Source organism: Pongo abelii, chromosome 16 (assembly GCF_028885655.2).
Source record: "Pongo abelii isolate AG06213 chromosome 16, NHGRI_mPonAbe1-v2.0_pri, whole genome shotgun sequence".
NCBI classification, from domain to species: domain Eukaryota; kingdom Metazoa; phylum Chordata; class Mammalia; order Primates; family Hominidae; genus Pongo; species Pongo abelii.
The window spans coordinates 64280210-64303971 of NC_072001.2; the positions used below are offsets into that span (position 1 = coordinate 64280210).

The 23762-nt window shown below is 43.2% G+C and overlaps 1 protein-coding gene across 1 annotated transcript in view; it reads right to left on the bottom strand.

Moving 5' to 3' along the window:
• RORA (RAR related orphan receptor A) overlaps positions 1-13323 on the bottom strand; it is a 736081-nt gene extending 722758 nt beyond the window's left edge. Inside the window, exon 1 of the mRNA XM_054531578.1 lies at positions 13074-13323. Coding sequence (XP_054387553.1) covers positions 13074-13239 — 166 coding nt within the window. The 5' untranslated portion in view covers positions 13240-13323. The remainder of the gene's footprint in view (positions 1-13073) is intronic.
• Between the last annotated feature and the right edge of the window lie 10439 nt (positions 13324-23762).

Genomic DNA, 23762 nt, shown 5'->3' on the forward strand with positions numbered 1-23762 from the left:
TCCTTGAATACTTTGACCTACCCTAGTCCAGTTATAAGCCAAAATCGATAAAAGACCCTTAGCAAGTTTAATTGATTCTCTAAGAAAGGATATTATAATCCATCAGCACACCCTCACTTTGTGCTGACATTATTTTCCTGGGTTTGCCTAATACCACCGTGGTACCAAAAACTACTCTTTCTCACGCTGTTCTCTCATCAGCTCAAATACTGTAACAGCAGAGCAATTTCAAACAGGTTGCGAGTCTTTGAGAGCATTGCTTGCAAAGTGCATGTAAATTATTAGATTACATTACAAGTGAAAGACTCAGCAGTGGGTCACCATAGTGGAGCATTAATGTAGAGCAAGTTGAATGGAACCCTTGCAGACAAGCTTCTCCAATGTGATTTTTTTTTGGCAGAAAGAAGAAAGTGAGTAAAGGGAAGGGAGGGCAAAGAATGATGGGTTGGTGAAAAGTGAAGTCTCTGAGACCACCAGGGCAAGGTGGGAATAAGGTAGCAACCCCAGCCTCAATGCCCGGATGGGGCAGCCAGAGGGCACTACAATACTGGGAGCAGGGAGACAGGGAAGAGGGAAGGAAGAAGCCAGACAAGTATGGGAGGTGACATCAGGAAAGCTCAACAAGTGGCTGATGGGGCTGAATTTCAGTCGTTTGTCCTCTTTTAATTGGATTCAGCCCATGGTAGCTGAGCTGAGGGATTAATGAACTTACCTAAGGTCACACGGCTAGCACAGCGCACACCTGGGTCTTGGGCCAGGTCTGTTTCACTCCTCCCAGCAGGCTTGTAAAAACCAAGTACACATATTGTCTCCCAACACGTCCAGCTTTGGTCTGAGTTGCTCAAGACTAGAGTAAGCCTGATCGTGCAATTGAGGGGATCAGTGGATTCAAGAGAGGCAGAAGTCAGACAAACAAGGGCAGCTGAGTCCAAACCGAAGGCCCCTTTGGAAACATGAGCCAGCAGATGTGTCTGCAGAGTTGGGAAGTGCCAAGCTGGTGTATTGAGAAGGCAAACACCTCTGCAGGACAATGTGGAAGAGAGTATCTGCATAGTTAATGGGCACCTATTTCATGCAAGGTATCGTGCAGGGAGTAAAAACATAAACTGTGGTCTTGATCTCCTTAAGACTAGGCTCATACCCGGAAAATAACTATCAGACAGCATAAAAGAGGCCTGGCAGAGGAAGAGGTTACATGTTCACTAAATGAGCAAGGCCCATATGACTGACTGCTGTAACAAACAGGAGTCTGGGAGCTTCAAGAGGGAGAAGGTGGATCTTATCTGGAGTGAAAATGATGGTAGGATTTCAATGCGCAAAGAGAGAGATGGGGACTAGGTGAGGCAGAGGAGGAGGGGAAAGGTGAAGGCACGTACAAGGTAGAGAGATGAAAAGGCCAAGTTTGAAACACATTTAGAAGACAACCACCATAAATGCCTGGTCCGAGGTGACCCAGGTATTTCAGTGAGCTTCTTAGAGAAATGCCACCACTCAAACATAAGATCCAGAAAGGCAGGGAGCTCATCTCTCTTGTTTGCTGCTTTATCCCCAGGCCCTAGCACATAGAAAGTACTCAGTAAATATATGTTGAATGAAAGAATGCCACCCTTGGGCTCTTAAACACTGATGTCAGCTCCAAGCAAAAGAGGGATCCCAGAATTTATATTCTAAGCCAGTCTAGGCAGATGCGCCTCTAAATGTACTAGCATATTAATGAGCATGTGCTAAAAGTGGCATAAAGATACTTTATGATTATAAATAATAAGTATTTACATTATTTTCCCTCCCCTACCTCCTCCCTGAAGTCATAATGAGTAACACCTGGAGCTTAACATCAGTTACTGCGGAAACACTTCCTTCCTCCCCCACTGCCGGGCCATGGTCCCCCAGAAAAGCTGCTTCTACTTCACGCCCAGGACAAGGTTTTCAAATAGTGAGGAGCGGCTCATAAATAGATCATGAAACCAGTGTGGTGGCTCGTAACCTGTATTTTAAATAATACAGCAAACATAATCATGCATCACAAGTGAAGGGTAAATATTTTACATGAAAAGTTTGTGTGTGTATGTGTGTGCGTGTGTGTGTACTAGTTCACATTGTAATGTTTTTCTCATTGTGGATCATGGTATTAATGTCTCAAAGATATCGCCCTGAGAGGCAAGCAGTTCCGGTGTTAGGACCTGTAATATTCAAGCTGAATGACCCTCGTTTTACTGGCTAAATGTGCCTGTCAAATGGTATTTCTCTTTGGCCCGGTAAACTTGACCCATCCTGAAACACTGAGATGTTCTGTGTAACATACTAAGTTCAGAATTAGTTCCTTCAAAGGATCCCGAGTTTCACAACACACAGACTTTTGTGGAAGAAGAAAAATGATTTATTTTTTCTAATTAGAAAAGTAACATATACATAATGCAAGAACTTCAAAAAATACAGAAAAGCACAAAGAAAAAGAAACTCACAGATAATCCCAGCATCCACAGATGACCACTTTATCATTTCATCATTTTGGTATTCGTGGGTCCAAGTTAATTTACTAATATAACTTATACACACACACACACACACACACACACACACTAATTTCCTTTTACAAAAAAGATGGCATTCCGTGCACACTGCTATGAAAGCTGTTACTTTTCACTTAGCAATGGCTGATAAACATTTTTTCTTGATAAGAAATACTTTTCTAGTACAACAAGACTTTTAATAGCTACGTAGTATTCCATTCACAGACTTGATCCTGAGCATCTCCAGCAAGGCACAGCCTCAAATCCTCTGCTTTGAGAAAACAAGCTTGCTGCGGAAACACACATCTTTGCTGTGGGCCCCCTGGCTGTGTCTAGCTCTGGTGAGCACTAAGCATGAGATGCTCAACTCCATACCCATTAATAGAAAGTAAAAATAGTTTTACTTTCTATTTACTGTGCCTTGCTAGAGATGCTCAGGATCAAGTCTGTGAATGGAATACTACGTAGCTATTAAAAGTCTTGTCGTACTAGAAAAGTATTTCTTATCAAGTAAAAATAGTTTTACTTTCTATTAAATCAGAGCATGAGACTTGGACACTATTTTCACTATGTTTTAGAATGGCTTTACTGACATAGCCACAAGCTCACTGGTGGATTTTTAATTAATAATAAAAAATGCCCAGTGGGGTTAAAAAATAACAATTACTGACAATGTTCCACTAATAATGCATAGCCAAAATAACCCATGCTTAATTTTGTACATATCTACTGCCTAATGATAGATCAACTTGCACACATCTTAATAGCCTCGTTAGGCTGGGCGCGGTGGCTCATGCCTGTAATCCCAGCACTTTGGGAAGCCGATGCGGGAGGATCATGAGGTCAGGAGATCGAGACCATCCTGGCGAACACGGTGAAACCCCGTCTCTACTAAAAATACAAAAAAATTAGCTGGGCGCGGTGGCTGGCGCCTATTGTTCCAGCTATTCGGGAGGCTGAGGCAGGAGAATGGCGTGAACCCAGGAGGCGGAGCTTGTAGTGAGCAGACATCACACCACTGCACTCCAGCCTGGGAGACTGAGCAAGAATCCATCTCAAAAAAAAAAAAAAAAAAAAAAAATACTCATTATTCGAACTTTGGAGGATCCTGGCACAGCACACAAGTGACAGGAACATGAGGTAAGAAAGTACAAGACTTGGGTTCTAGTCACAGCCTTGCTGCTTACTAGGAATGTGATCTCGAACACATTACCTTTGTCAGCATCAGTTCAAATAGGGTGGGCTAGGCTCACTGATTCATAAAGCCCTTTCTGGCTTTAACACACTTTAGTCTAATAAAATACGACCAAGTGGTAGCATCATGAGTGAGTATCACATATTTAACATATAACCCCAAGTTCAAGACTAAAAAGCCAGCTTTAGAGGGTTCAAGAGCCCTTTCAGTGTAGCTTCAGTTCTTCTTCTGATTCCCTGTGAGTCCTCAATAATGCTAGGGAACCTCACCAATCCTTGACTGTCATCCTTCACACTGTGAAATTTTACAGCTTCCAGGTTAACAGCCTGGTCTATAGAAATTGCCTGGGTTCCCACTTTCTGCACACACGTGCTCATCCAAAGCGCGTGATGAGTGCCAGAAATGGTAAAATACAACTCTGGCAATTTCACACTTGTCATCATCAGTCAACTAATAAGAGCACTAAAAGAGGAATCATTTTTTGATGATCAGGTTATTTCATTTGCCTTTGCTTTCCCAATGCTTCATTACCTGGACAATTGAGAGTTATGAGCAGTTCACCCTCCCAGTTGCCCTGTCCTTTCAGATATAATATCCCTGTCACACAAACGTTCCTGAGAATACATGCTGTATTGTCACATGGCCTTTTCATCATCCACTGGTTTTATAACTGGAAAGTGAAAATGAAAAGCAATGCAGTTTATTTAAGAGGTTTTAGACTTGCTAAATATACATGTGTGTCCTCTGTGATTGGATGTTGAAAATCCCTTAATTTCCACACAGCCACTCCTCCCCATGACTGGCATCGATCATATGGGATGAGATAAGCCTCTTTGCTTCTGGAAGGGCGGAATCACATCTGGTTGCCTTTTCTCTGTCTTTGTCCATTTCCTCAGGTTTCTTTAAAATTAATTAGAAGAGTCAATAAACACGCCTGCCAATTCCCTTTACACCCTAGGAAAGCAGCTCACCGTGCCCTTCAGACCTATTCTTGCTGTTTTTCCAAGTATTCCCTTACCTGCCTTTGTCAATTGGCATTCTCGACAAGTTCGTCATAACTTCTCAAAGTGTCAACTTTTCCTCTTTTCATTGCCCTTGTTAAAGATAATTTAAAATTAGAAAGTCACATTCCCAGCCATTTCAGAGTCAATGCTAATGTCATTTGCCTTTGCACAGAAGTCTCTTCTCCCTCTAGAGGCTCCCTGCCTTCATCCACAGCCCCCACTCCCCAGCCCCAAACAGGCATTGTTAATCTCTGCAGGCACTAGTCCATTCCCCTATTTCATCCTTCTTATCTTTCCCCCAAAATACTTCACCCAGCGAAACACACTTTAGCTTGTGGTTCTCCTTCCTTCACTCCACTTCAGAGAGAAATGTCTGGGTCTAGAGATTGTAAAGTCACCTTCAGGAAAGAAGCATACAATTGGCTGTCAATTAATCAGGATAAGACAGAAAAAATTACACCATGTGCAGCTCGGCTTCTCAGTACATGCATTTATGTTTTGGGATCAAGAGGATTTCTTCCGTACAACCTAAAATTCAAATTTATGGCTTTTGTTTGGCTATAACTAATTCCCTACCTAACTGCACAGTAGTTAGTAGTCTGGAATTCTTTAAACAGTGATTACCATACTTCATAGTAGATTCAAACGATGGTCCCTCATTTCCCCCTCATTCTATTTCACCTCTATTCTTGCCTGTTTATTCTTGGTAGCATTCTTTGCTTATTAAAAAAAGTCAGACGATTTTATATTCTATAATTTTTATTCTCGTGGCTAGTTTGACATAGATTTTAAGCCCGTTGACTTTCCCCCATTAAGCACAGACCCAAACATCACCATTCTTATCACGTGTACAATCCCATCATGTTTCAGAGTGTCATTTATACACAATTTTATTTCTTACTTCTTTCACACACGCCTACCACTTACGTACAGCAACTTCACTACATTCATATTTCATAAACTTCATCAGTATTCAGCCAAACCCTCCCCCGAAGTAAGCTAGGTATTTTTAACATTGCACTGCCTCTTTCAGTGGCTTGAGGATCCTATACTAAGTGGCACCCTTCCTTGCATCCCAGAAGAGTTTATCTATTATGGTCTGTGCATGGATGCAGAAACTTCCTAATTGTTTCAGGAAACTTTAAGATGTTCATAATCAAGCCAGGTGCAGTAGTACATGCCTGTAGTCTCAGCTACTAAGAAGCCTGAGGCAGGAGGATCCCTTGAGCCCATCTCTTTAAGGAAAAAAAAACAAACAAAACAAAACAAAAACTAAAAAAATAGTTCATAATCAAAATTAAAACACCCAATAACATTGTTAAGATGATTCTAGACTAGGAGATTATAAATCCTCTATACCATAATATTTCCTACTCATTTCCATCCTCTGACACAGAGTTTCAGAGAAAACATCTATGGCATAGAAGCTCTACCTGGGGCAGCCTGGAGTCCTCTACCACCTACAAGGGTGTGTGAAACCTGTACTCTCAGCTGTCAGTGGGTGCTGTACAGGGCTCCCTAGCTGACCACCAGGGCCCCAGTTCTGTGTACAAAACCATCACCAGGAAACCACAGCGCCATGCCATTGTTAATGTGCCATACTATGTAATGTGATAAGACAGTCTGTAATAATGACATGTCAGTTAAGGCCATAAAAATATGTTAGGAAAAAAGAATTGTTCTTGCACAAACACAAGGGAATTGTTACCTATAATTCCTTTTAGCATTAGCATGTAAGAGCTGAAGCAAAAAGCCAGCCAGACTAAACTGTGAGCTATGGTACATTTATTCCTCATCATGCCCCATTCCTCTCTTCTAAGGATTTCTTTAGACAATCTCCTTGACGTCTTTGCTCCAAAATCAAAAGAGAAATAATAATAACTGGGCTGTCACAAAAGAACATCAAGACTCCCAAGCTGAATTTCCAACACTACAATATCAAAGATAATCACAAGACAACTGCAGACTATATCATTAAGTCAAATGGGACATCCCTGAGAAAGTCAGCTTCTGATGGTGTGGTTCCAGGGAGGCTTTCCATATTCGTCCAGTGAAAACAACCTGTGCTTGGAAAGAGGGTTTCCTCTGGGGCAATCGAAATGTTCTTTGTTGACATTCTTGGAATTATTCCTTCTAACCCTAGAGTTTCCTAACTTTCAGGATTTAAGAGCCTCATGCCAAAGATATCCCTTCAATATATCTATGGAAGAGTTAGGACTACCTGGAGTTTCTGTCTACCATTAGATGGGAGAAAACTTATATTATCATAATACAGTAAATAACTTATTTGAAAATATAATATCCTTCCTGAATATTCAAGAATGACTTTACCGCCAGGCATGGTGGTTCACACCTGTAATCCTAGCACTTTGGGAGGCCAAGGCGGGTGGATTGCCTAAGCTCAGGAGTTTGAAACCAGCCTGGGCAACATGGTGAAACCCCGTCTCTACTAAAACACAAAAAATTAGCTGGGCATGGTGGTGCACACCTGTAGTCCCAGCTACCTGGGGGGCTGAGGCATAAGAATTGCTTGAACCTGGGAGGCAGAGGTTGCAGTGAGCTGAGATTGTGCCACTGCACTCCAGCCTGGGAGAAACAGAGAGACTCTGTCTCAAAAAAAAAAGAATAACTTTACATCCTCTTTAACTCCAAAGAAAGAATTAAGAAGAGCCTAAGCGCCTAAGCTCTGGATGAAATTTTCCTATAAAGTAAAAATCTCAATTAACTAGAATCAACTAATTGAATTTCTATTTTGCTACTCGCAACTTAGACAACAAGGGAGGCAAATAACAAAACATACTGATATTGAGGATTTAACAAAAAAAGAAAGAAAGAAAACAATTTCCAAGCAGGGATCAAGATAGATTTAGTCTAATCTCTGACACTGTGTCCATTTACAGTTCTGTAATGTACAATTGGAATTCATACTCAGAACAGTGACCTTGTGGCACCATACGAGTCTCAAACCTCAAAGAAAGATGCAATTACATTCTCAACGTTCTTTCTAGAGTAGGAAAGGGGACTAGTACATTTAGAAAACATATTCAACAAGTAAAGGACAAAAAATACTTTGGGTAAATCTACTGTTAGTCAGAAAAACCAATTCATCAGTAATGTCCTGGCACCCTTAGAGAAAAATCATGGTTTACTGTGTATTAATCAACACTTAAACACTGATTATCAGTTTTTTTAAAGCATTAATTTAAAAAAGATACAATTTTATTTTAACATACAGCCTAAAAAGATGGGTGAAAAATTTAACAGCTCATTTATAAACCAACACATCCTGTGTGAATTAGATATCAAAAAAAAAACACTAAAAAATTATAGAAGAGAGAATGAAAGACAGAGAGTATTATTCCTAAATTTTGAGCAAGGAAGATAATCTTCATATTCAGAAAAGTATTCCAAATTCTGGATGAGTACTCACTCCAACACCTGAAGGCCTTTCAAAAATACTCTCCTTGTTTCTGCACAATTTATCACTAATCTGGGATGAATGGGACAGGAATCTGTGAGCGAGCAGATGAGATCTACCTCAAAGTCCCTGTATGTTGGCTCATGGGAGACAATGAATGTGAACAGCCAGATATGTCATAATAGGAGAGGTGCGTTTCCTATAAATTTTTTTATTTTTCATTTGTTTTTGCACACATGGCAATCACATTACAGCTCTTTCCTCAGATACCTGGGAAATGTAGTTATGCATTTGGCTTCCACAGAAGTGTAAGCTAAGAAGTTCAATTCATCAAGTAGCCTGGGAAGATGAAGGGGGAAAGGAAGAGTAAACTCAGAATACGTGGCATATGCTTAAGATACCATACCACATGAACCTCTAATAACCTCCAACTCCATCTGTCCTGTCAACATGGTACTGCAAGCTCCTAAACACAAAAATGGGAGAAGCTGGATCTTAATTCAGAAGTGACATGTCCAAGGAAAAGAACCCACGGGCTTGTCTCACTCGAATTCCAAAGGTTAGCTCTGGACAGAGGGCAGTTTGCTTCCAAAAGTGATTCAGCTGTCACTAAAAATCCTCAGAACATTTTTATCCGGAGGCACAATTATTACAATTAACATTCTCACACCTCCCTGTGTCCCACTTCAGGAGTCTAGTGTGGAACCCGGAGTGTGCTACAGCCCTCACCTCTGCTACCTTGAAAACAAGCTGAAGGGTCTCATCGTTAGGGGCTTCAATGCAGGCTCCACACTTCAGTTTCAGACGTAGAGGCATTTTCTAAAGCCAAGGGCTCCTCACAATGCCAGTAAGTATTGGAAAATTCCAGCAGGTGACTAACATTAGAAGAGTCTCCTATAGATGTTTTGAGCCACTCAGGACTTGAATTCTAGATTAATAATTCAATTCTTTTTAAAGAAATAAGGGAGAAGCAACAGAAAAGGTTATCATAACTATCATCAAATGCCTTTTCTAAAATTATTGTATTACATTTTTAAAGGGTATTATTATAAATGTTTTTATGAGCAATTTACCAGAAAATTAAAGTCCTTTAGTTTAAAAAATAATTATTTTATCCCTCTGGCAAAGGATTTTCTCCCAGCCAGTAGCTCTTTCAAACTATGGGGCATCATTTGTTCACTGTGGCGAGCCGGGTCCATGTGAGGAAAGTTGATCTGAGAATCAATCTCTAGAAAGGGCGCTAAATTGCTAGGTAAGAGCACCTACTAGAAAGTGAATCAGCCAAAACTGAAGGGGGCAAGAGAGGCCACGCACTTTCAAAGTCAAAGACGTATGTGGTTCTAGAAGTCCTCAGGGCTACACATAAACTACAGGCCCTGTTAACTGATTTTAAGTCAATCTAAGCTGAGCTTCCAGGGGGTTCGATCTCAACCCAACTGAGCTTTTCACTGTTAATCCCATCTTTTGGTTTCGATTTTTCCCTTAGGTCTGTCGGCCCTAAAAACCTTCAACCTTCAGCACTGGTGTTCCAAACCAACTGTGTGGTACACAGCCCTGTGTGGATAACTTTAGTGAAGTAAAATATGTAAGCTTCCGGCATGCACATATAATAATGAGATTCTGAAAAAGGGTTTTTAACAACAGTTATGTCACGAGGCTCATGGCTCCCTGAAGTCCCTGAAAACCTTGTTAAATTAAAGATTCGCTGTGGTTTTTTTCCGCTTCATTCCTACTTCCCATGTTGCTTCCTGCCTTTCTTTTTTCTCTTTCATTGTGTTGTAAAGATGAAACTGAATGACACCAGCCATCATTAATATCACCTAGAAAATGGAAGAGTTTCATTAAAACTGCTAACATTCCCAGCAGTTTTATGGACAGGGGAAGGTCGTCTTGCAGATTATAAAGTCAAACATCTGATTTTGTAAGCTCAGGCAATAAAGGTACACAATGCAGTCACACTTGGATTCCCAAGAGGGAGGAATTCAACAGTAGCCTCAAGTCTACCTAGGTAATGTCTCATGAGGTCACTGCAATGTCATGAGAATCCAGACCACAATTTCTGTGGACTTCAAACACTGACTGGTTAGAAGCTAAACCTGCTACCCTTTGGAAAGTATCTCCCAAATCAGAAAGCTTCCCATTTCACCCAATGCCAAGAACTTCACTCCACCCTCCTGGAGGTTGAAAATGCTAATTATAAGGTGATAATGTTTGCTTTTCCTTTCTAGTTGTGTGCCTTTATGTTTCAAGTATTTAAAAGGCGTAATCACCTAGTGTGTAGGTTAATTTCTTTCCGATATTGTAATTTATGCAACATTAATACTGGATGCCAGCTCCAATTTTCTTACTGCTTACACTCTGGGAGCCGACTTGCATATTCTGCCAACTCCATTACATCATCTGAAAACCCAAACATTTCCCATTTTCAAATCACTCCCAACTACCAGGCATACTTACACATTCTCTCTTTTTCTCCCTAGCTCACACACATAAAGATTGGTACCCCTGAGGAGCAGATGCTACATCTGAGGTTAAAGTCTGCAAATGCACATAATTTCTGGAAGCTATTACTACTGCTGTGTTAGCTAAAGGATGCCTCCATCTCTGACCTTCCTTTTTCCATTCAGACTGTTATATAACCTAGTGCCTGCGTGCAGGATGTGAGTTGAGTGTTTGGGCCTTACCACCCCCCTCCCATTAAATCTTCCAGGAGGGATAGACAGGGGCTGGTTCAAAGAATGAGTTGGGGTGGGGGCAGAGGGTGGGGGGAAGGGGATATGGGTCAGCAGTTCAGCTGTGCAAGATGTATCCCACTCCTACTATGCCCCTCTCCCCTTTTTGCTGAGCCTAAGGGGGCTGGTGGCACTGAATGCTCCGGCGTTACATAATTTGCAAGAACAGCAAGTTACGGATTTGCTAGTCGGTTCTGCAGCCTGCCACCCTGATCGCTTGCAAGAACACCTTCTGGCAAGAATGACACCTGAAGATGTTAATAACACACGGTGTGTGTGTGGTGGGGGGGGGGGTCAAGAAGGAGAAGGGTGGCAGCACAAACCAAAAATCAGTGCAGCTTCCTAAATACTATGTCCCCCCAGTCCAAAAAAAAAAAAAAAAAAAAAAGCCCCAGAAACACATGAAGGGGATTTTCTCCAGTGTTTCTGATTAACCCTGTTACATAACCCGCTCGCATTCCAAATCCACCGTCTCAGGGTCTAAATATACTCTTTGCAGCCAAAAGCTCCCGGCACACAAACTCACCGAGCTAGCGGCAGGTCCGGGCCCCCAGCCCTCATCCCCTTCCCTTTTGTCCCAGCCCTCGCTGCCCCCCTCCCGCTGAAACCGCGGTTCGGCGCAGTCACCCTTTGGAAATCGCCTTTAATTAAATGTTTTTCGCGTGTGTCATCCTGATGGCTTTTACTGTACTCGAATTCCGTGAATGGGAAACCGCCTGGACAGGGGGTGTGGCTAAGGTGGGGGGGGGGGATACTGTAAAACAGCCAGCACATGATCAGCCATATTCCTACCTCCAACTATAACATCGAGAGGAAGGGAGCAGTTCCTGGGGCCCCCATTCGCCTCTACCCAGCCCTCCCCAACCGCCGCCAGAAGCCGAGTGCAAGAGGAGGGGGCGCGCTGGGCCGGTGCCCAAGCCGGGGCTGGAGAAATCCTCTCCGTCCCCAGCTCCGGGTGGCTCGCGCGAGCCCGCTTCCTCCGGAGTGACAGGCGTGATTTATACATTATTTACAACAGTAATTAAAGCTGTAGCTTCCTCCTGTTCTTTGCAAACTCCAGGCGCATTCAAATAAATAATCCCCCACTCTCGAGAAAAACCCACATCAGGTTCCAATACCTTTAAGAAAGAGTGAGCTTTCCTCAACAGCTTACTTTAGGAAAGGAGGGAGCAACTGAGTCCCCCCCATCCCCCCCACCACACGCACACACAGACCAAACACCAAAATGAAGAGTAAAAATCGCCAGGGGAGGAGAAAACATCGCTTGCACTATCCAACCAGCATGCAACTTGCACTGACCATCCCCAGGTTCCTGCAGAAACGCTTGGAACCTCCGAGAGGGAAGGATTCCCAGAGCAGAAATAAGTTTGGGTGCTTGCTTTTGTAGACGCTCCCTCCGAATGCGCGTGGAGCGCCCCACAGGACCGCCGCCCTCTGCGCGTTGGCGCGCACACGCCCCCCCGCCAGCCTGGGCGCCGGGCTCCGAACCCCCGGTCTGCAAACTTGCGCATCTCCCCTCGCCGCGCCCGCCAGACAACTTGGCGAACAGCTCGCTCGCCCGCACCCCGCTTCCTTCGGCCCTTCCTTCAAATCCCAAACGCACCGCCGTGCTCCAGAGGTGTCCACGTCGCCCCCAAACCCCGGAGCGCCCCCTCTCCACCCCCGGGGCTTCCCAGGTCGCTCACTCCTCCCGCCCCCCGCCCAGATCTGAGAGGCACCGAAAACACACCCCCGACTCGGGCAGCCAGGGCCGAAACTGTCAAGAGGAGAAAAGGTAAAGCGGAAGGAGGGTGGCCATAAACAGATTTTTCTGCCCCTTCTTAAAAGGACACTGCCGCTTTAAAAGTTTCTTTCCCGGGCCCCCACTCCCCACATCTCCGTATTTTGGGGGAGCGTATTTAATTGAGGCAACGCAGCTTTCCTCCTGTGTTTGCAGAAAAATCAAAGCCAGGGGGGTGAGCCCGCCGGCTGTCAACCTTCCCGCCGCCTCCCCCGCCCCCCTTTGCTCCCGCAAGCCGAGAACGGGCTGCAAAAGTTTGCAACATTTCTGGGGGGCGGAGGGGGGAGGGGAGGGGGGTCCTCCGGGCTCGGGGCGCCGCCGCAGGCTCGCGCGCGGCCGCCGGACCCCGCGCCCCGGGCGCCCGCTCCCGGCCGCCCCCCGCTCCGCGCCCGGGCTCCCGCCGCCCCCTCCCCAGCCCCTCTCCAGCCTCCTACCTCTGCTGGTGCTGGAATAGCTCTGTCTGCGCACCGGGGCAGGCGGCTCGCTCTTGCGGGCGGATTCCTGGTTCAGCGGGGTCTCCCTGGAGCCGGCGGCCGCGTCCGCGCCGCTGCTGCCTGGCTCGCTGGCGGCGGGGTCGGGGGCTGCCGGAGCTGACTCCATGTTTTTTCCCAATGTAGAGATCGCTGGAGATGGCGAGCTCCGAGACTCCCTCTATCTTCTGTTTTCAGAGCAACTCTATGGTACCAAAAAAAAAAAAAAAAAAAAAAAAAAAAAAAAAAAAAAAGGGAGAAGGCGACCGGCGAGAGCAGGAGGGAGAGAGCAGGCGGCGGCGGGCGGGCGAACGAGAGCGCGAGGGAGCGCGCGGAGTGTCTGGGTGGACGTGTGTGTGCGCCCGAGAGGGGACAAGAGGCGGGTCTGGCCACAGGCAGCGCTAGCGAGAGCTTCTTCAGCCGGCCCCCACACCCACATTCCCCACCCTCCAGACCCCAGACCGAGAGCCACAGACTGGCTGCCAATTTTGGGAGGTGGGGAAAAGAGGGGAGGAGGAGAGCAGAGCCTCCCGCGCCCCAATCCTCCCCTCTCCCCAGCCCAGGGACAGAAATTAAAATCGGTGAGATGATTCCGTGCCTACTTCTGAGACTCTCTCGGGAACAGAACTCGTCCCCATCCGCTGCCAGCTTGGGAAGAGACAAATCCGATTGTCCACGTTAGGAAATCGCAGGTAGCCCCCTGCCAGCCCTGCCCAGGGCTGAGGAGAAACTAAAAGGGTATTAGAACGGGGCTGACATCCCAAGGAAGGCGGAGGATGGGAGGAAGTGGCACTTTTTACTTTGGGATGGGACGGCCAGTGGGTTTCCAATCTTGGTTAAAGACATCTGTGTCTAAAACAGATTTTGTGAATCTAGAAGCGCCATGGACAGTTTCTGGCACGGTTGAAAGAGGTCGCTTTCAGCTCCTTTGCTGTTTGTCCGCAAAGGATCCAGAAACCATTTGGCAGGGCATTTTCTACTGAAGAAAACTTTGGCCTGTTTGGTCGATGACTATCTAAGCTGGATAAAACATGCCACGCTGCATCTAGCTCAAGCGTGGCTGCTAATTGTCAATTCCCACTGGTACTTTTCCTACTAAATGTACAGTCTCATCCATAAAAGGTAGATATACTGGAGAGGCATTACTAATGCCCGGATAACATTCAGATAATTAACAGCTCCTAATAATTCGTATTATTATAGGCATCATTCTACACCCTCCTCCCATTGAAATACATTCATCCCCTAGTAGGTACCTAAAACTCCAGGAAAGCAGATAATTGCATCATTGTTACCTTGACCCCAAACTCCAAGATGAAGGAACAATACGAATTGAAAGAATGGAAAATATTCCAATGGTAGTAGCCTGATTTCTCTGCCTTCATACTCAATCTACCACTTTCTTTTGCCTGCGAAGACACTATGGAAATATGCCCCACCTTCCTTTCAAAAGGATCCAAAATTTTGACAATAAATAATATTATTATAGGCCAGAAGGTGGCATAAATATGTGTGCTTCAGAGCGTGGGGTAGGCGGAGGGAATTGGGGGACATTTTTCTTTTGCTAACTTCCTGGTTTGGAAAAATGCTTTAAAAAATAATAAGTGGGGGAAACCCAGTTAGCTAATCCTTCAGAGGAACCTCCATATGCCAAATTTCACACATAGTTTCTGTTACTGTTGCTGATCTTGATCTTATTTCAAATACACAATGCCCTTTGCCATAGTCTGTGTACTAATCAGCAAAACCTGTGGTCCACTCTTCGGGGTGATGTAAATGAGATGTGAACAGTCCTGATACCTTAATCCTGCCTCTGCAAGGATCCCTGGCTTTAGCCTGTCTGTTGGCGCCTACAGACAATGCACAATTGTCTCCTTCATCCCAAATCAGATGTGTGGGTTTCCCCATACATCAAAGCACAGATTTCCAGAGCAGCCTTCACACCATTTACCATTGGTTAGCCTGTTAGTAATGTTCTTGATGCAATTGACCTAGCTTGTTACACTTGACTTTTCTAAGGAAACAAATATATCAAAGTGTACAGTTTAAGAAACAACTTCCTCTGGGACAGTGAGCATCTCAGAATACATTGGCTGCCTCATGTTTATTTTAGAATACTTTAAAAAATACTCGTCACATTAAATTTCACCAGTAATTCTATTTGGGATGCAAGTGACTTAAAAAGTATCCCTGGTTTCCTTTTAGGTACCAGTAGCAACTTGTTAACATTTTTTATTAAGTCTGTTCCCCTTGGACCTTTAATGAGTTTCTTACTGTTCTGCTTTAACTAAGGTGATATTTAGTCACCCTGAAAAGACCATCTAGAAATGGTCATAATGACCTGAATCAATTAAAATAGACTCTATATTCCCTTCAGAAAAAGATCGCAGCTCGGAAAAGCCATTTCTCCTAACTCTCTAAGACAATTACTGCTTCTGCAATTTAAAACAATTGGGAACTCAAGTGCTTTCCCCAAGGGAGAAAATAAAAGTGAGTTAGATACATTCCTTGACTGTCAATCACTGTGACTAAAGTGTAAATTACCTGGATTGGGGAGGCGTTTGAAACCCGAAAAGCACAGTGATTAGGTTTATATTTCTTTCCTTCCGTCATGCTCCCTTTCGGATTACTAATTAAGGCTTTCCAATTTTCTAAATATTTGGAGAGATGGGAGCCTTCCTTAGACTCTGCTCATTGACAAAGGGCAACAGTGTTTGCTTAAAAATGGTTATTTTACTTTGCACCACTGAGTTCCCTGAAAATGGCTTAGAAAAACTATGCTCGTGGAAGAGGTCAGCCTAAATTCAGTTTTTTTGTAACTCCTCTTTGCAACACCACAGCCATCCCCCCCTACCTCCTTGCCAATCCCAGGCTCCTCTCCTGATGGTAACATTACTTTTCTCCTACTCTAAGGTAATTACTGGGAACCTCAAAGTTAACTTTGACTCCTCTCTTTTGCTCCTACCCCTAGTTCTCCACATCCTAACATGCTTGCCAAGTGCTGTAATTTCTATCTACCTGACATATGCCCCTCCTTTCTGCAGCCATCTATGCAGTTCCAGACATTGTTGCTCACCTAAACCATCTCAGTAACCTCTTAAAAAACTGGCCTTCAGTCTTATAACCATTCTAATCCATTCCAGATAGTACTGCCAAGTTAATTACCCTGAACTACAGCTCTCATTTCCCACCATGTCACTCCCCTACTTACAAGACTTTAATGGCTCCCCATTGCCCATGCAATTAACAACTAACTAGTCAACGCGGTATGGAAGGCTCTATCTCCCTATCTCTGCATTCCTATACCAAGGATGGCAAGTCGATCTCGTCATGTGGAAAGGTGTGGGCTGTGATTGATTTATGTTATCTCCCATGGGTGGAGGATAGGGAGTGTGACACTCCTGGCAGGAGTTTGTCAAACTGTCTTACGTCCTTATGTAATCTCCACAATCCATGTGCAGTACTCAGGCCAGGCCACATGCTGCTGCCTGCTCCCCCTCCTACTTCTAGTCCATGATACATAGATAGTTGCCTCTGCCTCTTCTCCCTAAAGGCCCTCCCTGCCTTCTCTATTTACTGAAATCTACCTTCCTTTCAAAGTTAATTCTAAATGACAGCTCCTCTGTGGAGCCTTCCCTGATTTACCCCAAACCAAATATTTTAACTATCTTAGTGTTTTGCACCCCTCCTAAGGCATTTGGTCTGCTCCATCTACCTTGTATTGTGGTTGTTTGAACATTTGCTTTATCCTCCCTGGTGGAAGACATGCTCCTTAAAAACAGCGACTGTGCCTTTGCACATAGTAGGCACTCATTAGAGTTACTGGATTTGGGGAATGCAGTTGATGAAGTTATCATAAAGTAGCATGTCCACACGGTAATTCCATTACCCAACAAGAATGAAAACCTAAGCATTTCAACTTTCAATCACTTGAAATAAGCCTTTCCTTCTTGGATAAAAGATTCATCAGCATGTATGTGCTGTTAAAATTTATATATGCAAAAAAAGTTGACAGTTATTTTCTTGCATTTCTTGAGAGGGAGAGAAGGGAAATGATGGAAATATATAGTAGAATTTCCTTGGGAGTATGGGGCTTTCTACAACATGCACAAGAACAAAGAAGACAGAAAATTAAAACTGAGTGCCCAGACAACAAGTTTTCCTTCTTTCAAGAAAGCATCCAGAAGCTGAAGCTGGGCTATGTGCCGAAAATAGAAGACACACCAATGAAAATGCAGCACTGCTCTTGGGCATGGGAGGGGCTCCATCTCACTGCTTGTCATTAAGTTGTCCCCCAGCTGGTAAAGTCCAGGGTAAGAAGGAGCCAGAGAATCAATGATGTAAACCTGATGTCCTCCTGGGTGGTAACAGGAGAGCCAGACTTGCCAGACATGAGGAAATAAAGATGAAGATTGAAACGTGCCGTGTCCACCCTGGATGGTCCACTCCACCCATGCCCATTTTATAGGTGAGGAAATGAAAATCTAGAGAAGAAAAGTGACTCGCCCAAGGCCACACAACTCATCAGTGGCATGTTGTGACAGCTTCAGACTGCCTGCCTTCAACACCCAACTCTGCCACGTGCTGGCAATGTGGCCAAGGGAAAGTCACTAACCATTTCTATGCCTATATTTCCTCATCCATAGATGAACATTGTTGGGGTTAGATGAGATGATCCTTCTGAAATCTTGGCACTCAGAATTCTGCTGTTATCATTATGCATCTTACAAAATGTTATAAAATTCTGTATAAAACAGCACTGTCCAATACTAGTCATTAACCAAATGTGTCTATTGATTTCTTAAAATGTGGTGAGTTCAAATTGAGATGTGTGATAACTGTTAAAATCCACATTGAATTTCAAAGACTTAAGACAAAAATGTAACGTGTCTCATTAATACTTTTTTATTGATTGCATGTCAAGATGATCAGAGTTTGGATATATTGGGTTAAGTGAAATATTTAAATTAATTTAATCTCTTTTAACTTTTTAAAATCTGACTACTAGAAAATTTAAAATTACTGTGTGATTGACAGTATTGTCTATTGGAAAGTGCTGGTATGGACCATCTCCAGCTCATAGTAGGTATTATAACAATTTAATAAGAGTAATTTCTAGGGCTCAGCTGGGGCTCAAAAGGTAGCATCCAGCCGGGCACTGTGCCTCACGCCTATAATCCCAGCACTTTGGGAGGCCAAGACAAGCAGATCACTTGAACCCAGGAGTTTGAGACCAGCCTGGGCAACATGGTAAAACCCCTTCTCTACCAAAAAATACAAATATTTAGCCAGGTATGGTGGCACACACCTGTAGCCCCAGCTACTAGGAAGGCTAAGGTGGGAGGATCACTAGAGCCTGAGAAGTCAAGGTTGCAGTGAGCCGTGATGATTGTGCCACTATATTTCAGCCTGCACAACAAAGTGAGACCTGTCTCAAAAAGAAAAAAAAAAAAAAAAGAGTTAGCATCCATCTTGTCGCTTCACAAAATTTTAATTGTGCTGCTGCTATTTGCAGGGCATTACGCTGGATGCTAAGGAAAACAGAGACAAAGGTATTGTGTCTTCTAGGAAAGGTAAGATGTGCACATCAAAACTAAGTGTAATTGTATGCCTCTGTTAAAATCCTTTAGGGATGAGGCTTACGCTGCCCTAGAGACCTCCATAAAGCAGGTAATAATCTTTCCAGGGCATGAAGCAAAAAAGACCCTGTCTTGGGCCGCAAATGTTCCTTTTGATAACTTCTAGAACTAGGGCTAAGGAATTGGAGAAGAGAAAGGCATTTGACAAGCGGCAAATGCCAGGGGACATGAGGAACAGTTCTTCTGTAGCCCAGTGTTTCCAGCAGCTTCACCTGAACTTCACCTGGGTGAGATGAAGGGATGTTGTATTGGCCTTAGTATCCTTCATAGACCCATTATGACCCCACCGAGATTGAGTTCACTAATATCTCTGGCTGGCTTTGGAACATACGAGGGTAAAGAAAGCTAGATTGTAAGCTCCTTGAGGGCAGGGACCTTGTCTCACTTGTTCACCTGTGCATCCCCAGTGCCAAACACTGTATCTAATACATGATAAATGCAATATTTGTTGACGATTGATTGAATAATGAGGTAGGGTCAAAATAAGAAAACTTAATAAATCAACAAATAATGGAGTATGATTGATTGAATACCCACTAAGTTCTAGAAACTTTCTCATGTCTGATACATATTTTATAGATTACGTTCTTCCACTTTGCCATAAAGCAATTTATTTTCTCTAAGATTGCATTTTTTCCAGCTATAAAATGGACATGATGACTTTTTAAACCACTTATATCACAGTGGTGTTGGTGAGGGGCAGATAAGATAACATAGATGAAAGTGATTTGGAAATTCTAGAGTAGTCCACCCAATAGAACCATGTATGTGTTCAACGTGATTATCACGCCAACGTGGCTGTTGAGTACTTGAGACACAACTAGTATGAGTGAGGAACTGGAATTTTTCCCCTCTAAATAGACTATTTTTAGAGCAGAAAAAGTGAGCAGAAAGTAGAGAAATATCCCGTATGTTGCCTATCCCAACACAGGCTCAGGCCCTGTCACTGTCAATATCTGGCATCAAAGGGTACATTTATTACAATGGATGAACCTACATTGACACGTCATAATCACTCAAAGTCCACAGTTTACATTGGGGTTCACTCTTGGTGTTGTTCATTCTCTGGATTTTGACAAACGTAAGATGACATGCATCCACCATGATAGTATCATAGAAGGTAGTTTCACTGCCCTAAAAGTCCTCTGTGCTCTGCCTATTCATCTCTCCCTTCCCCCAACCCTGGGCAACCATTGATCTTTTTACTGTCTCCAAAGTTTTGCCTTTTCCAAAATGGCATGTAGTTGGACTCATACAGTATATAGCCTTTTCAGATTGGCTTCTTCACTTAGTAATGTGCATTTAAGGTTTCTCCATGTGTTTTCATGGCTTGGTAGCTCATTTCCTTTTAGCACTAAATAATATTCCATTATTTGGATGTACTGTGGTTTATACATTCACCTACTGAAGGACATCTTGGTTGCTTCCAAGTCTTGGCAATAATAAATGAGGCTGCTATAAACATGCATGCGCAGGTTTTTGTTTGAACATAAGTTTTCAACTCCTTTGGGTCATTACCAAGGGGCACAATTGCTGGACTGTATGTAAGAGTATGTTTAGTTTTGCAGGAAACAGCCAAACTGTCCTACAAGGTGGCTGTACCATTCTGCAGTACCACTAGCAGTGAATGAGATTTCCTGTTGCTCCATATCCTCACCAGCATTTAGTGTTGTCAATGTTCTGGACTTTTGCCATTCTAATATTCATGTGACTGGTATCTCATTTTTGTTTTAATTTGCTTTTCCCTAATGACATAAGATGTGCAGCATCTTTTCATATGCTTATTTCCCATCTGTATATCTTCTTTGGTGAGGTGTCTGTTCACATCTTTGGCCTTTTATTCATGGGTTGTTTTTTTTTTTTTATTGTTGAGTTTTAAGAGTTCTTTGGCTATTTTGGAGAGCAGTCTTTATCAGATGTATCTTTCCAAATATTTTCTCCCAGTCAGTGCTTGGCTTCTCACTCTCTTGACACTCTTTCACAGAAGAGAAGTTTTTTAATTTTAATGAAGACCAGCTTATCAACTATTCCTTTCATCAATTGTGCCTTTGGTGTATGTATGTGAAGGCATCTAGATTTTCTCCTATGCTTTTTTTTTTTTTTTTTTTTTTGAGACAGAGTTTTGTTCTTGTTGCCCATTCTGGAGTGCAATGGCTTGATCTCAGCTCACCTCAACTTCTGCCTCCTGGGTTCAAGCAGTTCTCCTGCCTCAGCCTTCAGAGTAGCTGGGATTACAGGGGCCTGCCACCACGCCCGGCTAATTTTGTATTTTTACTAGAGACGGGGTTTCTCCATGTTGGTCAGGCTGGTCTCAAACTCCGAACCTCAGGTGATCTGCCTGCCTCGACCTCCCAAAGTGCTGGGATTATAGGCATGAGCCACCACACCCAGCCTCCTATGCTGTCTTTTAAGAGTTTTATAGTTTTACATTTTAAAGTATACAATCCATTTTGAGTTAATTTTTGTGAAAGGTATAAGGTCTGTGTCTAGATGCACTACTTTGCATTGGGATGTCCAGTTGTTCCAGCACCATTTGTTGAAATGACTATATTTTCACCAACGTACTGCCTTTGATCTTTTGTCAAAGATCTGTTAACTACATTTATGGTATCCATTTTGGAGCTGTCTGTTCTGTTCCATCGTTCTATTCATCTATTCTTTTAGAAATACCATACTGTCTTGATTAGTATAGCTTGGAACTGGATTTTTAATTTCATTTAACTTCAATTAACTTAACATTAAATAGCCACACGTGGCCACTGGTCACTGCATTTGACAATGCAGACTGTTAATGTTAAGTTTTACTCTTTTGACTTCCTAAGCCCATCCTCACATGGTTACTCACTCATAGATTTTAGGATCTATAAATATTTATTTTGTATCTGCCATGTGAAAGACCTGTAGGAAATTCTAAGATGAATCAGATAGATTGTACATCCTTTATGAAAAGCTAAGACAAGTTCATAAGCACCTGTACTTTGCCATAGAATGGGTTCAGGGTCTCAGAACAAGAAGCCAATATTTCTTGTTGGAGAAATCAGAGAAGGCTTCCTTGCAAAGGAAGCATTTCATGAGTTGTTTTTGCTGGATTCAGGACTACTGATACAAATTTGGGAAGTGGTTATGGGAGTAGATGAACTTTTTGCAAAGAAAGGTGAGGTTGCTGACTCCTTTTGTATTCTCCAGGTGGACCTATTCTTAGTGTTGCACACAAACACGTTTTCATTAAGGAAATGCATAAGAATCTTCTCTGTCAAGGCAATGATGGATGTGCCACATGGAATCTGTCTCACACCTACATAATTTTTCACCTTATATTGGTGGTTTTCAAAGTGTGGTCTGCAGACCAGCAGCATCAGCATCCCCTGATGGACTTAATAGAGATGCAGATTCTCAGGCCTCAGCCAGACTTAGCTGAGTTACAAACTCTGGAGGTGGGGTCCAGCAATCTGTGCTGTCATGAGTCACCCTGATGATTCTGATGCACACTCAAGTTTGAGAATAACTGTCCTATATTCAAGACCACCTGATTAATAAATGCACTTACGTGAATGCCATAAATCGTAAAAGAGGGCTTTTCTGGGAGATGAGACCTATACTTCTGTGGGCCTAACTATCATTTGACTTATTATTTCAGCACAATCACAAAATTCCCAGCACCATGTAAGAAACCCTATCATAACTAAGGATATGTATGTCTGATCATTTTGGTAGTAGTTATATAGAGAGGGCTTTTTCTCTGTTTTTCCACAAAAACTTGGAGAGAGCTTAAATTTGAAAATTTAAAAAAAAAATGGAAAGGAAAAGGAAAAAAAAAAGCTGTCAAACTAGCCTGGGGCACTGATGATTCAGAATGCCAGCTCTGCCCTGGTGAAGATAGATATTTAGATGGCAGCCCTGTGTGAAACTGAGTAAGAAATCAGCAGGAAATATTTTCTGCTTAGCAGATCAGAAGGGTGACAAAGACAGTAGCACTGTTCCAAAAAGCTACATCATGGCAGGCATGATGGGTCAAACCTTCCTTTAGAAAAAGTTATAAGTTGTCTTTTTCTCTCACGCAAGAAGAAATGTTCAATTATCCAAAATGTTGGCCATCTCACTAAATAATCTTTTTCTTATTTTAGGTATGTCAGTTACCTCTTACACAAAAATGCTGCCTAGCAAACCACCCCCAAACTCAGTGGCTTACAGCAATAACACTTCCTTCTCATTCTTATGTCTATGGGCAGGCTAGGGTTCAGCTACATTTGGCTCCAGGCTGGTAACTGGGTTTGGTTCTGCTGTATGTGTCTCTTCCTAGGACAGTGGTTGACTGAAGCATGCTCTTCTCCTGGCAAAAAAACAGGTGCACATAAGAGCAAGCCCATCTGCCAAGCAGCTGTCAAATCTTAGCACACATCACATTTATGAACACTCCATTGGCCAAAACAAACCACATGGCCAAATCCTCAGTCAAAAGGTAGGGAAATATCTTCTGCCCACCAAGAGATTATAGCAAGGGTGTCACTGCATAGCCCTACTACAGGGGAGTGAACGACTGAGGACAATCATTCAGTCACCCAGGATGGCTTATTGCTAAATCAGAAGTTCTCAAGCTTGGCTGCACATTGTAATCGCTGGGGGAGCTTTACAAAGTTCTGATGCTGGGTCCCACCCCCAGAGATTGTGGCTTAATTGGTTTGGGGCGCAGCCCAGGCTGAGAGTAGTAAAAGCTCCCCAGGTAATTCGAATGAGCAGCCAAGTCTGAGAACCATTGGTGTTAAACCAAATGCTATTGATTAAACAGATGTAATTTTGACTACTGCTTTGGGGAGGACCCTTTCCCATTCATTTTGGGAACTCCCCATCTTTTAAAACCTTTTGCAATTAAAGCACATTACTGTGTCAGATGCAATTTCAGTTCCCTCCAGTAAGCAGCCTCGGGTCAGGTTCATAAAAAGGTATCATCAGAGATTTTCTTAGCGTTGAATTCTAATGAATTGTTGGTGATTCTGTGTGTTACTTATCTATCGTT